The sequence below is a fragment of the Pongo abelii genome, chromosome 1 (assembly GCF_028885655.2).
Source record: "Pongo abelii isolate AG06213 chromosome 1, NHGRI_mPonAbe1-v2.0_pri, whole genome shotgun sequence".
NCBI lineage: Eukaryota > Metazoa > Chordata > Mammalia > Primates > Hominidae > Pongo > Pongo abelii.
In genome coordinates this window covers 53,156,448-53,180,276 of record NC_071985.2, presented here as the reverse complement: position 1 = coordinate 53,180,276, position 23,829 = coordinate 53,156,448, and the positions used below count along the sequence as shown (strand labels likewise).

At 33.4% G+C, this 23,829-nt stretch overlaps 1 protein-coding gene across 12 annotated transcripts in view; it reads right to left on the bottom strand.

Moving 5' to 3' along the window:
• KCNT2 (potassium sodium-activated channel subfamily T member 2) overlaps positions 1 to 23,829 on the bottom strand; it is a 393,821-nt gene that overhangs the window by 186,038 nt on the left and 183,954 nt on the right. For all 12 annotated transcript variants that reach the window (XR_008510934.2, XM_054523897.2, XM_054523917.2 and 9 more), the window contains 2 exons: positions 22,291 to 22,427; positions 19,501 to 19,564 (listed from right to left, as the gene is read on the bottom strand). Coding sequence is in view for 11 of the 12 variants with exons in the window: in XM_054523897.2 (XP_054379872.1) it covers positions 19,501 to 19,564; positions 22,291 to 22,427 (201 nt within the window). In the remaining variant the exon portion in view is untranslated. The remainder of the gene's footprint in view (positions 1 to 19,500; positions 19,565 to 22,290; positions 22,428 to 23,829) is intronic.

Below are 23,829 nucleotides of genomic sequence, written 5' to 3'. Positions count from 1 at the left end.
CAGTAACCACAACAGCATGGTACTGGTACCAAAACAGAGATATAGATCAATGGAACAAAACAGAGCCCTCAGAAATAACGCCACATATCTACAACTATCTGATCTTTGACAAACCTGAGAAAAACAAGAAATGGGGAAAGGATTCCCTATTTAATAAATGGTGCTGGGAAAGCTGGCTAGCCATATGTAGAAAGCTGAAACTGGATCCCTTCCTTACACCTTATACAAAAATTAATTCAAGATGGATTAAAGACTTAAACGTTAGACCTAAAACCATAAAAACCCTAGAAGAAAACCTAGGCATTACCATTCAGGACATAGGCATGGGCAAGGACTTCATGTCTAAAACACCAAAAGCAATGGCAACAAAAGCCAAAATTGACAAATGGGATCTGATTAAACTAAAGAGCTTCTGCACAGCAAAAGAAACTACCATCAAAGTGAACAGGCAACCTACAAAATGGGAGAAAATTTTCAGAACCTACTCATCTGACAAAGGGCTAATATCCAGAATCTGTAATGAACTCAAACAAATTTACAAGAAAAAAACAAACAACCCCATCAAAAAGTGGGCAAAGGCCATGAACAGACACTTCTCAAAAGAAGACATTTATGCAGCCAAAAAACACATGAAAAAATGCTCATCATCACTGGCCATCAGAGAAATGCAAATCAAAACCACAATGAGATACCATCTCACACCAGTTAGAATGGCAATCATTAAAAAGTCAGGAAACAATAGGTGCTGGAGAGGATGTGGAGAAACAGGAACACTTTTACACTGTTGGTGGGACTGTAAACTAGTTCAACCATTGTGGAAGTCAGTGTGGCAATTCCTCAGGGATCTAGAACTAGAAATACCATTTGACCCAGCCATTCCATCACTGGGTATATACCCAAAGGACTATAAATCATGCTGCTATAAAGACACATGCACAAGTATGTTTATATCCTTTGAAATTCTTATCCCAAACTGAACTCATCTTGCTACTGGTAGTCCTCCCTTTTCCCAAAAGAAAATACTACCAGATACTAAATCATCAGCTTCTCTGTCTCACTTACCTTACATTTAGTGAGTTCTCAAATCTTGTTGATTATGCCTCTAAAGATTGCTCTAATAGATTCCACTTTTCTCCAGCACTAGTGCCACAGCCTAATCTAAAAACTTGTCACTTCTGGCTTGAAGTAAGGGCAACAGCTCCCCAGTCAGCCTATCTCAAGCTTTATAACATTTTTTCACTAATTCTGTAATCTTATCAGATGCAGTTTTTTCCAACTAAAATTCTTATTGTTGTACGTAGCTACTTAAAATCCTACAGTGGTTTCGTTTCTTTTGGCATCAAATTCAAACTTCTTAACAAGGCTTATGACAACCATTATTAAACTTTTCCCAAACTATTTCCTTAGTCTTTGCATTCTTCTCTCTAGTGATAATGCACATTCTCTACTCATAACCAGCATTTCTCACCTAGGACCATTTGCCAAGAACATTCTTTATGAGCTCAGCCCTACTCATGCCTCTCATCCCTGCTAAAAAGTCACTTATCTAGGAAGCCTTTTCTTCTGACTAATGGTAAATTAGGATAGATGATGCTACTTGATCCCATTGTATTCTGTAAACAATTAAACCGATCTAATTTTTAGCATTTTTAAAAGTTGGTCCTCAGTAAACTATAAGCTTGATGAAGGCAAGGGCCATGTCTACATTTTGCTCACCCTAGCTTATCCCCAGAACCTAGCATTCATTTGCATATCACAGGTGAATAAGAAAAATAATATTTACTTCATATTGATAGTGTGAACATTAAATATGATAATATAAAGAGAATTAGGCATATAGAAAGCATTTAGCAAATATTTCAATTCAATGGATGAATACATGGGATAAAGTACCTATTCTGAAATCTTCCTTGTTTTATTCATATTTTATGCCCTCACAAAACAGAACAAACTTCAATAATTTTGAGTGGATCATTAGGTGAGGAAAAAGGAAAAGAGCTGTATCATATGGCATAAATATCATATGAGAAACAGAAAAGAAAAATTTTCCTAATACAGATAATTAAACTAGCAAAGAAACAAGATTTCACTTCATTTTTTTTCTAAAAGCAGAAGATAAGATTGATTTTTAAAAACTTTTCTTGGGGACAAATTCATCCTTAAGTAAAGTGCTCCATATTTTGAATCACAGAGTAAAATGTTTATTGTGATAACCTTAGAATAAAAATGCTGTAATGATAAAGGCAGGTAACTTGGGACACTATCACATCATCTGAGTGTCTGTTGCTACTGTGAAACAGAACGTTTTACCCAAAGTTAGTTTGCCTAAAAATTAAATTAGTGAAGAATGTCTCCATAAAATTTAACTTAATAAATTGTACTACCTAAAAGGTATTTGTTGTTGTTCTAAGAACTTACAATAAAGCACTTTACCTATGGCAGGAATTATTTTACTGAAATACAATTAACCCATTAAAGAACTCAGACATTTTAGATGAAATTTTATACATGAATTATTTACCTATCCATAAATTTATAATTTTTATTAGACTCTCAAAAGGAGTCTGTCACCTACAAGTGATAAAACATTGGTTTGATCAAAGGCATCACTTTCCTTTCAATTTTTAATTTATAAAATACATCTGCAGCACTTGAAAATTTATCTATTTACCCTGCATACTTTGAGTATATCTTGCTAACTTATTCATTGGACACTTTATTTTTTAAGATTACTAGTATATAAAGTGAAACTGAATTGTAAAACTTAAAATAATACATGTAGATAGATTTGCCCAAAATTTATAGGCGATTGAGCAAACTAATCACAAACACTTATAAAATAAAGAGTAAAAAAGGTCTTATGGCAATCTGGAGAACAAACCTATCTTGAAAACATTAGAATGTATTGTTGTATAAATTCTTGCCAAATGTAATCCTTGCCCAGAGAACAATTTCTTCACAGATGGCCCTATGAAGGCCTCACAGTAGATTGGACTCAAAAGCACCTTGGGGTCAGGATCTATTTTGTTCATAATTAGAACATCCAGGTCTAATATGTAGACTGTTAAAAAGTATAAGGTTAGATTACATACACATATATCTGATAATATCAAAAACTGAAGGTAATTCTGATACAGAGGATTCATAGTATCTATCATCTATAACTAATTAACCTAACTTCCTGACTGAATTAAGGAAATGATACATTTCATTGCAATTAATTGTAATTGATGTCTTTAGAGAAGTATGCTTCAAATTTGATATATACTTATTTTAAATACAAAAATAATTCAAAAGTGCTCTTAAATAAAAATACTTTAAAAGAAAATAGCCAAAATCACTAAAAAATACTCCACCATTAAAATATGTGACTGCATTTTACAATAGAATAGCTGGCTATTAGAAAGTAGAAAATCAGGCCAACTTGTTGAAGTCTAATTAAACTATATTACTCACCCAAACCTACAGGCTCGACAGTGGCCTAGTCTTCATGAACAATCTACACCAAAGTCAAAAAAAAAAAAATTAAAAGAAGACTTGGTCTAGCATTCTGGGCCTCAGCATTCAAACTTGTATGGCTGTAAATATAATTTTGTCTTCCTGCCAAGTTTCAGCAGAAGGGATTTAACAGTATATCTGGGAATGAAACATTACCTTGGGTTCTAGTTCTAGGAAAAAAAAGTCCTTGCTTTTTCAATGATCTCTCAGGGACTGTAATTCTGCTTTTGATTCCCACTCTTGTGGCTGAAAATGTACCACTCCTTACAGATACTTAATGATAAAAACCTGCTTGCCTGTCTGAATCGCCATATATATTATCAAAATCTTACTAGAAATTTTGGGACTGGGCATCAAGTCAACATTATTGCCAATTCAAAAGTTTAGTTTCTGTCTTTCCTTACAGAGTAACTAAACTCATTTTGTACTCTTTCTGAAAGCTGAAACACTGTATCGTTTACTAGTCCTTGGTCTGAGTTGGAGTAATTCATCCAGAACGATACACTCCTTAAACTGTATGTTTTACTTACTTAAATCCTCTCCCAGGTTTTGAAGGAAACTTCCCTCAACACTAAATCCACTTCCAGATCTTAATACTCTTGAATTTTCCCTGATCTAGTTACTCAATTTAACATAGTCATGACCAAACTATCCAAAATCCTCTTGAAACTCACTGGTATACGAATGTCAAATGAATAATAAAGTGATTCGTAAAGAGGTCAGGTTATCTTGACGGCGTGTAACTGAAGTCCAGTGATGTACATCTGTCAAAAATTTACAAAAAATTATTTCTGAGTGTACTAAAAACTCAGTTATATTAGGCATTTCAAGGTATCTTTTCAAGTTTAGAATTCTGTGATTTTTGAGAATGGTAAGGAAAATATTTTTGAAAACAAGTCACTAACCACTGGGTTGACTAAAGAGCTAAATAAAATTGCAAAATCTCCCAAAAGAATCTAAGGTACATTTCATTAGGCAATGACATAGTACAGAGGATTATGTGCTTGTTTCAGTGCCTGAAGTGGATCTTCTTAAAACAAAACATACTTGAAAACAACAGTGAAAAAGCTTCCATAGCAAACATTTTATTTCAGCTCTTTTCTCATGCTGTCTGAAGGATACATGAAGGGAAATCACTGAGTGCTCAGTGATTGTTTGCTTTCTTTTCTAAGATACCATATGTTCAAAAATGCATGTAATAATCAAGAATAAATATGTCTCTGACATTTAAGAGGAAAGTCAGCAGCATGAGCCGGGAATAAAAACAATTTTTTTTTCTGAGAGTTACAACTTAAAGCCTTGGGAGTCAAATACCTAAGATGTCTCAAAGTTTCTCCCCTCAGAGCGAATAAACATTAGACAGGTTTCCTCCTGACTGTAGGCCTCTGACCTCTCTTTACTTAGAACATTTATTTTAGAAAATTTTCCATTATAAATTCTTTCTCTGCTCCTTTGGGATGTGAATCTTCCCTCTGCCACTTGCCAATGTTTCTCGAGGGCCTGGAGCCTCCCTCTGCCCTGATAATGTTAACTGTTATTTCACTAAGAAAATGGAAACGAAAAAATCAACTTCCACAAGCTCTTTTCACTATATGGGGCCACAAACATACCTTCATCTCTATCTATATATACTGTTTTCCCTTTTGTTAAAATGGATCAAAGTTTTACACCCTTATCCAAGAAAAACCTTCCACTCCTGCATAAGATCACATCCTATTATTTTCTTTCATGATCAATTTTGCCATCTTTGGTAGATATTTATCATATTTACTGGCCAAAATCTTTCCCACTAAAAAATGTAAAAAAGGGAAAAGAAGGAAACAAAGCTTTCATTGATCAAACATTACCCATCAGTTACTGCCTGATTTCATTACACTCATGTACAGAAAACACTTTCAAAGTCCATAATTATTGCTTCCAATTCCTCTTTGCTATTAAATTTTAAACCTTTCTAATATAAAAATTTAAAGATATAAATTTCTCTTCAGATGCTGGTAAAGCTGCATTCCATACAATTTAATGTGTTGCATTTTCATCATAATTTTTCTTATTTTATCTTTTACCCATGGGTTACTTATGGATGTTTTGTTTTATTTCCAAATATTTGGGTATTTTTCAGCTGTGGTTTTATCATTGATGCCTCATTTAATTCAATTATAATCAGAGAACATCTTCTGTAGGTTTTAAATTCTCTGCCGTATCTTTTCTGGTCCAGAATATGATGTATCTCTGTGAATGTTTCATGTGTGTTTGAAAACTGGAATTCCATTTTTTAGTGTAATATTCCATATGTCAATTAGATCAAGCTGGTGATAGTGTGTTCAAGTTTGTTATAAATCTACTGATCCCCTGCTTTTTTATATAGATTGCTAAGACAGAAGTGTTGAAAATTATAAGACTAACTGTAGCTTTTTACTCCTCCTTTCAGTTATGCCATTTTATACTTCATGTATATTGAGGGTTTTTTTTTATATAAAGCACACATGCACATTTAGGAGTGTTATTTCTTTTAATGCATTGATCCTTTACTCAATACAAAATATTCCTCTTCATCTTTGGTATGAGTTCTTGTCCATGATTCTTTGCTTAATATAGCCACTTCCACTTATATATGATTAGTATTTGTGCAGTGTATCATTTTCATCTTCTTATTTTTCTATCTATCCCATCTATTCTTTGTTCCCTTTTCCTGCCGCCTTTTGCATTAAATATATTTATTGTTCCACTTAATCATACAGGTTTTTAAAATATTTATTAAGGGCCACCCTAAGGTTTACAACATACACCAGCATTTATTACACCCATCTTTCAAATAATACATAAAGAATCTCACTACAGTATATTTTGTTTTTTTCAGTCATTATGCTAGAATGTCACTCATTTTACTTATGTTTGTTTTAAATCCCACAATAATTGTCGTTATTTTTGTTTTAAACAATAAATAACATTTTTAAAATTTCAAGTTATATGTATTTACCGACATATTTATCATTTCTGGCTTTCTTAATTTTTTCATGTGAATCCAGAGTGTCATAAGACATCATTTCTATTTGCTAAATAACTTTCTTCAACTTTTTTATAATGCAGGTCTGTTGGCAGTATAAATCAAATTTCCTTATCTATTCATCTGTTAATGGACACTGTTTATTTTGATTTCTTGCCTATTGTGAATAATACTGCAATGAACATAGGAGTACAGACATCTCTTTCGCATGTTGATTTCAATTCCTTTGGATGCATAACAGGAAGTGGGATTTCTGAGTCATATGGCAATTCTATTTTAGGTTTTTGAAAAACCGCCATATTGTTTTTCATAGCTGCTTCACTATTTTATATATCCACAACCAGTGCACAAGGTTTTGAATTTCTCCACATCACCATCAACTCTTTTTATCTTGATTTTGATAATAACAATCCTAAGAGATATAAGGTGATATCTCTGCTGTTTTCGATTTGCATTTCCCTGATAATTAATGATGTTGATCATCTGTTCAAACATGATACTTGTTGGCCACTTGTATGTCTTCTTTGGAGATATTTCCATTCAAGTCATTTGTCTATTTTTTAATCAGCTTATTTCCTTTTGTGTGTGTGTGTTTGGTTTTGTTTTTTGCTATTAAGCTATAGAAATTCCTTATATAGTTTTGAAATTAATCCCTTATTAGACATATGGTTTGCAAATATTTTCTCCCATTCTTCAGGTTGTCTTTTCCCTTTCATTTTGTCCTTTGCTATGCATAAGTTTTTTGTTTTTTTTTTTAGTTTGATATAATACCACTTGTCTATTTTAACAATGAGAACACATGGACACAGGAAGGGGAACATCACACACTGGGGCCTGTTGTGGGGTGGGGGCAGGGGGGAGGGATAGCATTAGGAGATATACCTAATGTTAAATGACAAGTTAATGGGTGCAGCACACAAACATAGCACATGTACACATATGTAACTAACCTGCATGTTGTGCATATGTACCCTAAAACTTAAACTATAATAAAAATAAATAAACAAACAAATAAATAAATAAATAAATAAAATTATACAGATCTCTAGTTCACCCTGCAGCACACACGAAAAATAACATTTTTATTACCGTTAGTAGTAGTCACTAACTTTCACTGGGAGCTTACTACTGCTCAGTGCTAAAAAAAAAAAAAAAAAAAAAAAAAAAAAAAAAAAAAAAACCCTTGTCTATTTTTTATTTTGTTGCTTGTACTTTGGTGTTATAACCAAGAAATCAATGCCAAGACCAAAGTCAAGCTTTTCCTCTGTTTCAATTTTACCATTTCAGATCTAAGTTAAAGTCTTTAAGTTGATTTTTGTGTAGGATGTAAGATCCCAATATCTTCTCTTTCTTTTCCTTCCTTTCCTCCTTTCTTTCTTTTCTCCTTCTCTCCTTTCCTCCCTCTCTTCCTTCCTTTCCCTCCCTCCCTCCTTCTTTCCTTCCTTCCTCATTGCTCCCTCCCTCCCTTCCCACCTTCCTCCCTCCCGCCCTCCTCTATTCCTTCCTTTTTTCCTTCTGTTGAAGAGACTATCCTTTCCACATTGTGTTTTCTTGACACCCTTGTCAAAGATCAGTTGACTGTATGTGCATAGGTTTATTTTTAGGCTCTTTATTAGTCTATATGCATGTATTTATGCTGGTACCATATGGTTTTAATAACTATAGCTTTGAAATATATTTTTAAATCACAAAGTTTGATAACTCCTGCTTTCTTCTTTGTTCTTAAGATTGCTTTGGCTATTCTGGATCTTTTGTGATGCTATAATAATTTCAGGATTGTTTTTAACTATTCCAGTTAAAAAACAAAAAAAAAGAAATGGCCAGTGAGATTCTGACGGAAATAGTGAACACAGGATGTCTTTCCATTTTCCATTTATTTACGTCTCCTTCAATTTCTTGTAACAATGTTTTGTAGTTTTCAGTGTACCAGTCTTTCACCTCCTTGATTAAGTTTAATTCTAAGTATTTTATTCTTTTTGAGGGCCATTGTAAAAGGAGTTATTTTCTGAATTTCCTTTTCAAATGGTTCATTGTTAGTGCATAGGATTGCAAGTACTTTTACTAAATTGATTTATTAGTTCCAACAGTTTTTTCTGGACTCTTTATAGTTTTCCACATAAAATAGTTCCCCCTTATCCACAGGGGTGGGGAATATATTCCAAGACCTTCAGTGGATGCCTGAAATTGTAGATATTACCAATCCCTGTATATACTATGTTTTTAACTATAGATACGCTCCTATGGAAAATTTTGTTACATGATTTTTCTGAGTATATTGAGATGGGAATATATTTTTAAGTTCTTTATTCTGTTAATGTGTTTATCATAGTTATTAATTTTAGCATGTTGAACCATTTTTGCATTCCAAGGATAAATTATACTTGACAATGATGTATGAGCTCTCTAATATGATGTATGAGCTCTCTAATATGCTGTTGTGCTGATGTGTTCTATAAATAATGAGCTTTATGATTATCTTAGGTTAATCTTAAACAATTTTTAATTAATGATTCAATTTACAATGCCTGCCTTTCCTAACATTTCATATGCTCTCTCCCCAGTGTTCTCTTTTTGATACTTTTCACTAACATTGTACACATTTATTTAATGTCAATTCTTACTAGTACATAAGATGTCACTTAGGACTTAATGTCACTTCTACTAGTAGATAAGGTCCATGAGAATGGAAATGTTTTACTGTTTTGTTAATAACTGTATGTTCAGCTGGTATGTCCGTGTTTGGGGTACAGAATACTCAATAAATATTTGTTGAATGAATACAGGAAAAGAAGGAATCATTTTTAAAAATGGAAATAATGTTATACTAGGGTACTTTTTCTTCCTTGTATAAAATACTATGCGCAATTCGGAGTGGGTTGCAACATATTACATCAGTTAGCCTCCTAGAAATTTGAAGCTAGATAGACTAAGGCCTGTAAACATATGACAAGACAATAGAATAGTGAGTGGTAAATAGAAGCTCTACAAATAACAGTTAGCAGCCCCCTACCCCCCAGCACACACAAATGTACAGCATGGTAATCAACACATAAAATATATAGCTGATTTTGAAAATTTTGAGTAAAGCAATATGAAAAAGGAAAAAGAAAATGTAATCAAATTGATCACTGGGTCTTCAATAAACAATATATTCATAGTCATGCAATTCTAAAAGTTTATTGGGTTCGATGCTTAGATAATCAATAAATAATGGCAGACATCCTCATTTTGTTTAGAGAACAAAAGGTAAATGGTATCAGTCTTCAAATGCACAAATGTAACTTCAAAAACGAAAACTGGGAAATGTAAAATTGAGATTGAAAGCCAAAGGAAAAAAGGGGTCAGAAAATGTCATTTTCTTACAGGGCAAGGATATAAAATAGATTAATAATTTAATGGACACAAAGTTAATATATTCTTTTAAGGGATAAACTAGGATGGAAAGGAGAAGAACAGAGAGCTGATACCAGAAACCATGTATACATGTCATTATTATTATAATATTTAAACAGTAGTACCACTTTTATTTTCAAATGTGTATGCCATTTGAATAGTAAGCTAAGCTATTATCAACATGGGGACAAGTTTGTTGTAAAGGCAGAGGTTTGGGATTTGGACTAAACTGGGTAAAATTTAGACTCTGTCACTCTCAGAAATCTATTGAACATCTCTGAGACTTGGTTTTCTCATCTATGAACAAATTGTGGTTAATGACATAAATGCACAAAATGCTTGATCACATGAAAGTGACTTATTAAATGTCTAATGTTTGGATCCTTTTTTTCCATTTTTTATTAATTAGACTTGAAGAAAAATGAGCTAAAATATGTATACCAATAGTAGAAATGTTGACTAAAACTACAATCCTAAAAAACTGCAAGATTTTTGCAGATAATTAACATTATGATGTTACAAATCTTTAAATGTTACCATTGTATAAAAAAAATCTGGGCATATTCTTTAAAAAGCGTATGTCATGTGCTTTATTGTTTTAAAATAACATTAATCTAGAATAGTCAGAAAGCATTTTGATCACAATGAAATTACACTTAATAATTTTTCTAAATAATTTTGGCCATTCAAAGAAAGAAGAAAAATTTACTGAGTCAGCTGCTATGGCACTTTCAAATTCATGATTACCTACTGTTTTTCTAATAAAGAATACAAAATTTTATATAGACACACATTTATTTTTTGTAAAATATTGCTAATTCCACAGGAGAGTATTTGTAATGCTTATTAATTTTGCATTTTAATATTATTCAGAAATGGCCCCCTCCAATCAGAAAAATATACACAGACCAATTATAGGATTGTCAGTGTTTGGCTAGTTATTACATTGTCATTAAGACAATAAAATACCTTATTCAGTTAATTTTATAAATTCAGCAATAATAATTCAATATGTACTTTTAAAAAATAGTGTGCAATCAATGTTTTTCAAAAGCTGTACCATATCAAGGAACATCATATATATATATAAAGTTTCATAATGCATCAGATTGATTTAGAACAACATTGAGGAAAATTGCTTCAAAGTTATGCCTAATATTAACAATTCAATTATAAAGATTTTAAAAATATATTTTTACATGTAACAGATTATTCTAATTCAAAATACTATAAAAAATTACATTATACTCTGTACATTACAATTCTAAGACTTGCAGTATTTTCTAATAGTCAGAAAATACTGCAAGATTAATCAATTAAAAATAATTTTTGGAAATGGTCTATCCAGAAATAACCATTTTAAAATTTATTTTAAATGTGTCTTCCTTAAGAAATCATAAGCATTTCACTAATTAATTTCACATTGTTATTCTTGGAATTGAGGCTACGGGAAGAAAGAGAATTTTGCTTAATCTTATCAACCTAACAAATATTTCTCCAAGATTCCATGTAATTGACCTGATATTTTGTATTACTTTTTCAAACGAAGTAAAAGTTTTTGTTGTTGTTGTTGTTTGTTGTTGTTCTCCTTAACTGTGTTGGTAAAATGTAAAATGTGCCTGTTTATTCTCACTACTTACTAGTGGTTTAAATACAATTTTGAACCATGTTGAAGAGTATGTAGCCTAGGAATAAGCTTTGATTTTTATACCTTGTAAGATGGAAAGAGAATTTCCCCCAAATAATTCTCCATGATTTTTCCATATGGTTCAACTATTTAGTGTGAGTGAGTTTAAGAAAAGGGACACCTGACAGTCTTCAGACAAGTTGGAGTATTTTACATTATGTAAAAACATACCATGATTCCAAGACTTCTGGCCCTTCCAAGACTTCTGGCCCTCCCAAGACACTGGCTGTGTACTGGAAGCACATAAAATGACAGTGACACTGGCTTGATCATATTAAGGGCAAACGTCAAAACAGTTCATTTTCTTCCAAATGAATATCCAAGAAAAGTTTACTGCATGTGAAATGATTAAATTGTAGCAGGACTGTTTAATCACAAAGGAGGAATTGCTTATTCTCTTCAAGAACAACTTACTTGGGGAGAGGCAACTGAAAGAAATGATCTGGACCAAGCTCTCATGTATTCATCATACAGTCCCTACAAAATGATACAAACAAAACAAGCAGACCTCGACATTTTGAAAACTGGAGAAAACATGCATTTATTAACTTTTGGGGAATCAAAGAGCAAAGACTTCTACTATCCTGATTGAGTTTACATCAAATGCTGGAGGATGAGGAGTGTCCTTTAAGAGAACTGTTTAATCAACCTCTGTGTAAGACATAATGTAGTGTTTGCATCAGCAACTATGCCAGATCCTTTCTAAGAAACAATACATTACATGGGAGAATGTTAATTACAAAGCAACGTGGTGTCCTGTATGCTAACATTGTTAGCTATTTAGCATAATGCATAATTTGTCTACATCTTTATTTGAATCATTGTGCTCACCTATATATAAATATATAGATATATAAATAAATGGTTTTAAAAAGAGGTGAATGATACAGCCTATTGTTATGTCCAGATATGAGCATATTAGGAATAGTCTGCTTTCTATTTTATAACCAAGTCTCTCAAAGTTTCTGTCTCTCCAAGGGCTGTAGACACTTCCATGAGTCCCTGTACATCCAAACATAAAACAATTAAAAGAGATTCCAGTCTTTGCCAAAGGAGCAGAGATACTGTACCACTCATGAACATGAGTTTTTCTTTCTTACCCTTTCTATCAAGAACTGAAACTCCACCCAGTTACCAGGACTCAATGACACTCTCTTGTTGTCCCTTTCTTCAAGATGTCCCAATTCTGACACTGACTTCCCTGCTAGGTTTTTAAGAACTGACATGCTTTCCTTATATAATAGTCCCCCCATCCACAGTTTTGCCTTCCCACAGTTTCAGTTACCCAAGATTAACTTTGACCCAATAATATTAAAAGGAAAATTCTAGAAATAAATAATTTATAAGTTTTAAGTTACATGCCATTCTAAGTAGCATAAAATCTCACTCCATCCCACCCTGTCCCACTCAGGACATGAATCATCCTTTTGTCCATTATATTCACACTATATATTGCTTCCCATCCATTAGTCACTTAGTAGCTGTCTTGGTTATCACATTGGCTCTTGAAGTATTGCAGTGCTTGTGTTCAAGTGGCCCTTATTTTACTTAGTGGTCCAAAGTTCAAGAGTAGCAATGCTGCCAATTTGGATATGCCGAAAAGAAGGCATCAAGTGCCTCCTTGAAGTGAAAAGATGAAAGTTCTCAAGTTAATAAGGAAAGAAAAATATCTTATGCTGAGGTTGCTAAGATCTATAGTAAGACCGAATACTCTATCCATGAAATTGTGAAGAAGAAAAAAGAAATTAGTGCATACTATATATAGGGTTTGGTACTATCGGAAATTATAGGCATCAGCTGGGGATGTTGGAAAGTATTCCCCGTGGATAAGGGGGATACTACTGTACCTACTGACCCCTTGCTACTCTGCTAAACTTTTCACAGCCGTATATGCTACTTGTTTCACAAAACAGTTTTTCCAAAAGTATAACAGCTGTTGAGTTCTACCTGTTTTATGAAGCTTCACTTGGCATGCCTTATTTCTTCTCCTGATTCATAAGTAAAAGCAAGACAGAATAATTTAATCAGAAGTTTAGATGAAAGTTGAATTTAAAAATATATAAGTATCCATCCCCTCAATCATTTATCCTTTGTGTTACACATAATCCAATTATACTCTTAGTTATTTTTAAACGTACAATTGAGTTATTATTGACTATAGTCACTCTGTTGTGCTATCACATAGTAGGTCTCATTCATTCTATTTTATTTTGTACCCATTAACCATCCCAATCTCCCCGTCACCACTCCCCCACTACCCTTCCCAGCCTCTGGTTACCATCCTTCTACTCTCTATGTCCATTAGTTCAATTGCTTTGATTTTTAGATCCCATGAAATGTTTGCCTTCCTGTGTCTGACTTATTTCACTTAACGTAAGTAAATGCATCTATTATATACCCACAGAAATTTTTTTTAAAACAATATTAATTATCTATAGCAGAGGTCAGCAAACTATGAGGGCCTGGAGACCAAATCCAGCCTGCCACTTTTTCTTGTAAATAAATTTTTATTGAAAGACAAAAAAGTACATATATGAAAAACACAGGCAGTTCAACTGCAAATTTACCCATGTTTATACTGACATCTCAAGGGTTACGTGAAGCTGACATGACAAGAAACCTGCTTACCTCCTCACAACTAATGGCACATTTTTCAAATCAATGATTTTTTTCCTAGACCAAGACATATTCTAAATCACATTGAATTAAAAATGCTATCAAACCTATACATGTACATAGTCCAAAAAGACAAGTTCCATAACATATAAGTGCAGCCTTCTCTCCCCTTCCTACTCTCACACATATTTTCACTCCACAGAGGTAGTCCCTTTACAGCCCTAAAACTGGGTATTCTCTTAACCTCTTTCCATATTTCTAACTATGATTTCAATACTATTTCCTGCTTTTCAATTTAAATTATTATCTACTAGCTTTCTAGTATGGATCAAAAGAGTATAACTTTCTTCTCATCCCTCATTCTGAATTTCCCGTTTCCCATCCTTTGAATATACAAGTCGTGATTCACTTAGCGATGGGGATATATTCTGAGAAATCCATCATTAGACGATTTTGTCATTGGGCATAGACTGTACTTGCACAAATCTAAATGGTACAGCCTAGTACATACTAGGCTATAGGGTATAACCTATTGATCTTAGTCAACATCATCACAAACACATAAGCTCTGCACTGCTAGGTTACAACAGCTATGATGTCACTAGGCAATAGGAATTTTTCAGCTCCATTATAATCCTATGGGACTACCATTGTATATTCAGTGTGTCACTGAAATGTTATGTGGTGCATGACTGTAGTTCAATAATTTTTGTTAAACCAATCATCAGTGTTCACATTATTATGGCTGTTTTTCATAGAACAGCATGTTGAGCGCTATAATTATATTTCCAATCTTGAATGATCTGTTTTCCTTTCTAATTGTCTCTTTTGACATTTGTTAGTTTTCTAACCACTCATTACTAATTCAGAATCTGTCTGCTTGGGCTACCATAAAAAAATACCCCAGATTTGGCCGGGCACGGTGGCTCACACCTGTAATCCCAGCACTTTGGGAGGTCAAGGCAGGCAGATCACCTGAGGTCGGGAGTTCGAGACCAGCCTGACCAACATGGAGAAACTCCATCTCTACTAAAAATACAAAAAATAAAAATAAATAAATAGATAAATAAATAAATAATTAGCGAGGCTTGGTACCCGGAAGGCGGAGGTTGCAGTGAGCCGAGATCGAGTCATTCCACTCCAGCCGGGGCAAGAAAAGCAAAACTCAAGTCTCAAAAACAACAAAAACAACAACAACAAAAACAACCCAGATTTGACGACTTAAACAAAAGACATTTATTTTCTCACAGTTCTGGCAACCATAAGTTCTAGGACAAGGTCCCAGCAGAGTTGGTTTCCTCTGAGGCCTGTGACATTGGCCTCTTCACCTGGTTACCTTATATGCACACCCACCCCTGGTATCTCTGTGTATCCTATCATCTTATTCTCCTCTTATAAGGACATCAGCCATATTAGATTAGAGCCCACCCTAATGGCTTCATTTTAACTTAATTACCTATTTAAAAGCCCTATATCCAAATATAGTAAAATTGTGAAGAACTAGGAGTTAGGGCTCCAACAAGTGAAAATAAAAAGGGAGACAAAATGCAATCCAAAACCCCTGCCCAGAAGTGGAAAGCTCTTCTCAATACACTCAACCACATCAGGTAACACCAGCTTGGTCTCCTCCCCAGAGGTGGCCTTCCTGAAGTTCTCCACTCCCCACAATGGTCTGACTGCTGGCACTGAGAGCCTGCTGTTGAGGGTCCACTTCCAACATTACTTTGGAAATTTCCATTCTCTCCTCTGTGCTGGATCCCCTGAGGCTACTTCTCCTTCACTCACTCCTTGTTTTTGGTAAACACATCTTCCAGCAGCTTCCAGAGAGTTGTGCATTCTTTAAAATCTTTAGTTTATATAAATAACTTCTTTCTACTTTCTTACTAGACCAAACTTTTGCCAGGATACAAAATTCTAAGTGAAAAAATATTTCCCTTCAGAATTTTGAAAGCATTGTCCCAATGTCTTCTGCCATTACTGATGAGACGCCTGAAGACATTCCAATTTTCCACCCTTAGTTTTGAATATTTTCTTCTTTTTCTGCTATCGTTTCTCTTCCTCGTATGCCTTTTCCTTTTTCCTTTGGCTTCTTCTTTTGTTTCCTTCTCCCTGACCAGCACAGATCTTTTCTAGTCCTTATTGTATAATGAGTGGGCCCTCTCAATTTGACAATTTTTGTTTGGAAAATTTGAGTGTATTATGTCTTTCATAATATTCTACCCTAGCGTTTTATAAAATCCCTTTCTTAAATTCCTACTATATTGATATTGCTTCTGTCTAACTACCATAATTTTCTCACCTTTTTAATTCTTCTTTTACACTATTTGGTTTTACTGTTCATTGTATTATTCTTCATTCTTCAATGTCCTTAGGTTTACCTTCTAGGCCTTTTATTAAATTATTCATTTGTTATGCTAGCTTTAATTTCCAGGAGCTCTTTCAGGTTCACTGAGTGTCTTGTTTGTTTTGTGATCTAGTCTACTATTCTTATTTTATGTATGTACCATATTCTCATATTACTAGGAATATTTATTAAATATATATTTTAAGATTGATTTCTATTTCCAGAACTATATAGTATTGTTTGTTTCCTCTGAGTTTCTCTTTTTGTGTATGGTTTTTGTTTGTTTGTTTGCTTATTCCTTCTTGTTCTTGTTAGAAATGTCCTCAAATCCCTATGTCTGGTGTCTGGTGTCTGAATACAAGTAGGAGTTAAGCACTCAAAAGAGGTTAGCATTTGAGTAGAGACAGAGAGCTTTTTTCACATAGATTTTATTTTAGAGTGATCAATGTTTAATATTGCACTGGGGAACACCAGGTTTCATATCTCTGCACACACAGACACACAGACACACACAGGCACACACACTTTTGATTGAATGATATAAGGCATTTTATCTTGTGTTGAACCATTTCCCCTGAGGAAACTCCTCCAATCTTTTGTCAATGTCAATAGAGATATGTACCAGGCTGTAATGGTTCTCAGAGTCATTTGGGAAAATCATATCATGTTCAGTGATATGATTACTCTTAATTCCCTTAATTTTAGCATGGTACCTAGACTCTTAACTGTAGCTGGTGTTTCTGAGTAGAGAGTATCCCTGGATCAAATTCTCCAAATAGCAAACTCTTTTACCCAGATTAGGAAAGTAACCAGCAATGGATATGTATAGGGGTTCAAAGAACCTACTTTTCTTATAGACGTCTAACCAGTATTCATGTATTTAGTCATACATATAACCTTACATTCAGAGACATCTGGTACCTCTATTTTCTGAGACTGTTGAGGTTTGGTTGCAAAAAGCAGCTTGCTTCTAATTTGTTTCCTGTCTCAACTTAAATTTTAACTTCCTTCACTGTTGCCACTCATCCATCTGCTTTGTAGCTTGCAAAATTATTATTAATATAAAATTAGTATTGTCTCATCTACCAAATCTGTTGTCCCTATAGGTGTAAACCTTCTTACTCATTTCTTCCAATTTAGTAGTGTCAGGAAAAAAAAGAGAATGCATTTGATTAACTAAAAGATTCCAAATTCACATTATAAAGGGTACTCTAGAAGGTATTACGTATTTATTTCCTAATGCTTACACCTCTTTTGCTACACAAAGATAGTACACATACTGAAAAACTGAAAGTAATTTAAAGCCAAATTACCACTCGAGGGAGCACAACACTCACAATTACATAAGTCAAAGAATTATAGAAACACTTGATTATCTTCAGTTCAAATTCATTTCTTCAATAAACATGTTTGGAGTACCTACTATGTTGAACCAATTAAGAAGCGATTAAAGTAGTGCTTAAATGAACTGATGAATCAGTCTGATCTGAATTAAGGTAGTAATTGTGAAGAAAATGGGGAGCAGATACTTTTTCTCATATATATGTTTCAAAAAATATTTTAAAAGTTTTCCAATCATTTTTTGGTCTACACTCTTCTATTAGTTTCCAAGGGCTGCCAAACAAAGTACCACAACCTGAATGGCTTAAACAACAGAATTTTATTGTCTCACAGTTCTACAGACTGGAATTCGGAAATCAAGTTGTTGGCAGGGTTGGATCTTCCTGAGAGCTGTGAGGGAAAGATCTGTTCCAGACCTCTCTCCTTGGCATGTATATTGCCGTATTCATCTTTACATGGTGTTTTCCCTGTATACATGTCTGCCTCCAAATTTCCTCTTTTTATAAGGACACTGGTCATATTGGATTAGTGCCTACCCTAATGGTCTCATTATAAATTTATTACTTCTTTCAACACCTTATCACCACATAAGTTCACATGCTGAGGTACTGAGGGTTGGGACTTCAACGCAGGAATTTTGTAGGCCCACAATTCAGCTAATAGCAGCCCACTCCAAATGAAAGATGAGAAAATCAGTTTAAACATTTTAGAAATGGATAAGTAGTTTAGGTAAATTAGAGTGAGGACAACACAGAGCCTGCCCATTCAGGACTTACAGTCCTAGATTAATGTAAAAGAGTATGCCTATTAAGTGCTCCAGAAGAGAATAAAACATATACCTGAAAGATCTATGCACATTTTGCCTTTTCCCATTCTCTATAGAAACCACCAATTGTTCTCATTTGTCCACACACCACAGATAAAGGCTAGATATGGAGTCATTGGCTTAGAAACACAGGAGGTAGTAGAATTTACTGAACATAAAATAATGAAGCACTTTAAAAAATAATAAAATAAAAAAATTTTAAATGTAGTTTATACCATTATTTGCTTTATACAATTTAATTTAGTTATAAGTTTGATAGAGCTGTGGACCTAAAAAATGCATCATAAATATCATATAAGCCAAAGGTTACCAAACTGAAATGTGTTTCAGAATTACCTGGGGAGCTTTTAAAAATATAGAGATTGTTGATTACCACCCCAAATATCTTGAATAGAAGGTTCTCAAATGCATAGTTTTAAGAAACTCTCCAATTGGTTCTAATGCCTGATCCATCTGCTTTGTCTTAAGATTGAAAAAATTAAGGCCACTTTAACAAAACTGCATATCATAAGACATATTTAATAAAAATGGTCTAGTTCTGTTTATATATGATTCATTTTGATCAACAGATTATGAGAGTATTCATAGAAACTATTTGAAAAACACTTTTGTTAATACAATGAATGATACAACTGTTCTTATGGAAAAGATAGGTCAGTAATATTTGTTTCCTTTTAGTAAAACTTTAAGTTCACCAATACTTAATGTTGGTGGATTTTTAAAAACTCAAATTTAAAAAAATCTTCTAAAATGGAAAGCACAACTTACTAAAAAAGATTTTAGAAACTTACAGATGATGTCCTATCCACTTCACAACGGCTACTGAGAATAAAACAGGCCTCAGCGTCATCCATCCTAAATACAGATGGAAAAACAAAATAATCACACACTGAAATATCTACATGTTTTCTGAAAAATAGAATTTCAGTCTTTAGTCCATATATTGCACAAAATGTACATGTAGACCATATGTATCCTTAAGCTTAAATGAAAGTTGAATTTCTAGCAGATCATGACTATATCTGATTTTGAACAAAAAAAATTTTGCTATTGGGTTGTCTATTATAACTTAATGTTTTATGACAAAAGTTAATAAAAGCCAAATGTTATTTCTTTGTATGATTAAATATATTTTATATGCATGCTTTGAGTAAATTAAGGGGCTATATTGGTCTTTATTTTATGATTAATAGTATTTTAACTGTAATGTCTGAATCAAACTAAGAGGGGTGGAATACAGCCTCTCTGTATTCATAAGTAAAACTCTACTCTGTATTTATACTTCCTGGAGATCATTCATCATCTTTTTCCAAGCCCCTTCCCCTCATGCTAGGGTTCAATATTTCTTAAGTTTAGTGATAAAGACATAGTATATTTTAGTGTTTGATACATGACATTCTAAGAGCACAAGAATGTTTATTTTCAAAATAAGGAATGATTTATCTCTGTGGTTCACTGTGATAAAGTAAATATTTTCCAAACAAAAAAATGGTTTCTATGGGGAGGAAATATAAAAGTCTTTGCAGTAAGACCAAAACAAACAGTTCTGGGAAAATGTTGCGCCATGGTTATTAAGATAATATGAGTGTTGGATAACTTCCTTTAAACACCATTTTCAACTAAGCAATTCAAAACTCATGCAACTAACCTATGAAACTTGTTTGGAGAATCCTACTCCATGCTCTATGCATGAGGAATTGCACTGAAAAATGTATTAGTTTATATTAAATCCCAAATATTTTATAGGAAGCTAAGATTGGAAATGAACATAAAAATGGATACTGCATCACTCTAACTTATTTTTTTAAATAGCTTTTAGAGTATGACCAGACAGCTATCTCTCTCTCTCCTTCATTCCCTTCCCTTTTCTTTTATCACATGGAGGAATTCTTCTTGTAAATATGGTCGCTTTTACCAAGACATCATTTTAAGACTATTGGTAATAAATTAGTTATATTAATCCTAAATAGTATATAGCTTAGATACTAATAGCTAATACCAATAACTCAGATAAATTTGTTAGATGGAAAGAAGCCTCCATGTACTACACAAATTCATATTGAACATAATATGAATATTACTCATGTTTGTTGTGTGAAGAACTTAACTGTCATACAATAAATTAAGAATATTGATTATCTACACCAATGAATACAATGATCTAGATTATAGTAGTATCTAAGCATCTATTTCTCTAGCACACCCAAATAATGAATATAGATAGCAAACAGTAAACACCTAAAGCCAGGGTTTACCTGAGGTGCTGGGAAAATCTGATGACTTAAAGAACTGTCACATGTACAATGACCACAAATATAAAGTATTTAATCCACCAAAAAGATGGAAATACTCACAAAGAAATGTAACTTTCCAATTAGATAACACTCATTATATCCTGCTAGTTTCTCATGTTTTTTGTTTCAGAAGTTGAATCATTGAAAAAAAACTCCATTAAATCGACTTTATTATATATAAATCAAAGGTAACATCAGAGTTCCTGACTAGGTATCTAGTCATCATTTGAAGGATTATGCAGCACAAAGGAGTCCAGAAGTCTGTTCCACAAAACAGTTGACTTTTCTTCTGTTCTTTTCCAACACTCACTAGACAGACAGACAGACAGACAGACACACACACACACACACACTTGCACACACAGTGAAGACAGGCACAAACACACACCCACTCATGCACACTCAGGTTATCCAGGAAAGAAAAAAAAAGTATAAAGCACTTATGCTATTCAGTTCAGTGGGGAGGCTTTTAAATCTAGAAGAGCATGTAGGACAACTCAAGGGTAAACATGAAGATATGTTCAAAACTTTAAAAACAGAAAATATTGAGCAAAACCACTTTTGTTGAAGATACCTTCTGGCATCTGAAACTAAGGAGATTGTTTTGCAGAAACTCTGTTTCCGTGGTGTCCACGCTATGCTCAATAATACTCACACTCATATGATATAACTTGGTAACTTGTGACAAATGTTTAAGACTATGTCACATTTAAGACAAATTGCCTGGTACATGCACAAAAAGAAGAGGGTAGCTAAGTAAGTCCTGTCACCTTTCTGATTCCTCTAGTCCACGGCAACCATTTTTTCTCTGACCCCAGGCAACACAAGTGCTATGTGTCCAATACATAGTGCAAGCTCTTTAAAATGTAAACCCTAACTCACACTGCACTGATATGTCACACCATATTTAGCCCACAATTTTTATATGTGGGATAAAAACCGTATTCAGGGATTTGGAGACTACTCTAACAGTGAGTCTAGATACCTCACTGAATCTCTGATAGCTTAAGATAATTATTCTGGGCCACTTTTTTCATTGTGCTGTGTGGTCAGTCTTCTGAACAGTTTTGCCTTGAGATGAGGCTGAAAAAGAGGAGTAAACACACTGATTTTATGATATATTTTTGACCTTTTAGTTTGGCCAGCAGAGGGACTAAGGCAAGAGTCTATACTCAAACATACTTAAACACATCTTGCAACATTGAAAATTGCTAAAATTTGGAAGAAAGAGAAAATATTAAGTCACTCAAAACTGTAAGCTGCAAGATGAAAGGCAGGGATACCTACTTTGCTCTCAATAGGTCTTGATCTTTAAGGGCTGAACCTTGAAGGTAGATAACTCGTTGGGACCACATTGGAATCTGCAGTACCCTTCGAACCTGTACATCCATTTCAGTAGGACACAAAATCACCACATAATAATCCTATTCAAAACAAAATGGGCAATGGAATAGAAACAATAATGTTTTATGTTATGCTACATAGAAAAATAAAATATCTAAGAAAAATTTGAAATATGATAAAACTGAAATGAACTTTTGCTAATAAAATTTCACATTTAAAACCTGGGCATATATTAAATAGCATTACACTATAATAAATACAACTGGGACATAAACAAATCTTATAAATCAATAAATTCATCTCAACTTATTTCAGTCTTACTAAGACCATAAGGGAAGGTAATCAGTGGTTATACCTGGCACACACTTCCAGCTTGTGAAGGTTTTAGTTTTATCTACAGACTGATCCTAAAATATACATTGAACACCAGGCAGAAGCATTTAAGTATCAATTCATACTTCATTACTTTTAGGATCAAAATTGTGATAGTGATTTATATCATTTAGCTATATAATTATGAAACAATAATTTTGGACACTTTCTGATGAATCTTTGAATGAATAAGGATCCATAAAAACATTGAAAATACTGACAAAGTAAATTAAAGGAACATGATATCAAAATATTACAAAATATACGGTCCTTTGGAGAAAATTACATCTGAGTGGTGAAACAGTTTAAACCAATGATCTATAGAAATTACAATTCTCTGGTAAACATTCACCATTTTACTGCTGTAAAATATATCTACTACGAATTTCTGGAGTTTAAATAATTATCTACATTGATACTAGATAAAAGTTAATGACTGTATGATATGGTTTGGATTTGTGTCCCTGCCCAAACCTCATGTTAAATTGTAATTCCAAATGTTAAGAGAGAGGCCTGGTGGGAGGTGACTGAATCACGGTGGCAGATTTCCCCCTTGCTGTTCTCCTGATAGTGAGTGTGTATCACCCCCCTCTTCCTCCTGCTCTGGCCATGTGAAGACACACCTGCTTCCCTTTCACATTACACATGACCATAAGTTTCCTTAGGCCTCCCCAGCCATGTTTCCAGTATAGCATGTGGAACCGTAAGCCAATTAAATCTCTTTTCTTTATACATTACCCTCTCTCAGGTAATTCTTTATAGCAGTGTGAGAGCAGGCTAATACACCATGGGATCAAAATTTTCCCACAAATGGATTTTCTTTATGGGTTATAATAAGTAAGCTTGAAATTAATTAAATATAAATAATAAAAAAAACAAATAAGTATGGAGTTGCTATTAAAAATGCAAGTTAACATATGAAAACAAAAGAACAAGAACAAAATGATTCTGCCATTTAAGATAGAACAAAATGATTCTATCATTTAAGAATCAATTATAAATTAGCTGTTTTAAAACACAAAAATATAGTATTTATAAAGGTCTACAAAATATTCACAAATCACAAGGAAAGGATAATTAGAAATACTAAGCATTGTCTTGAAGTCTAGA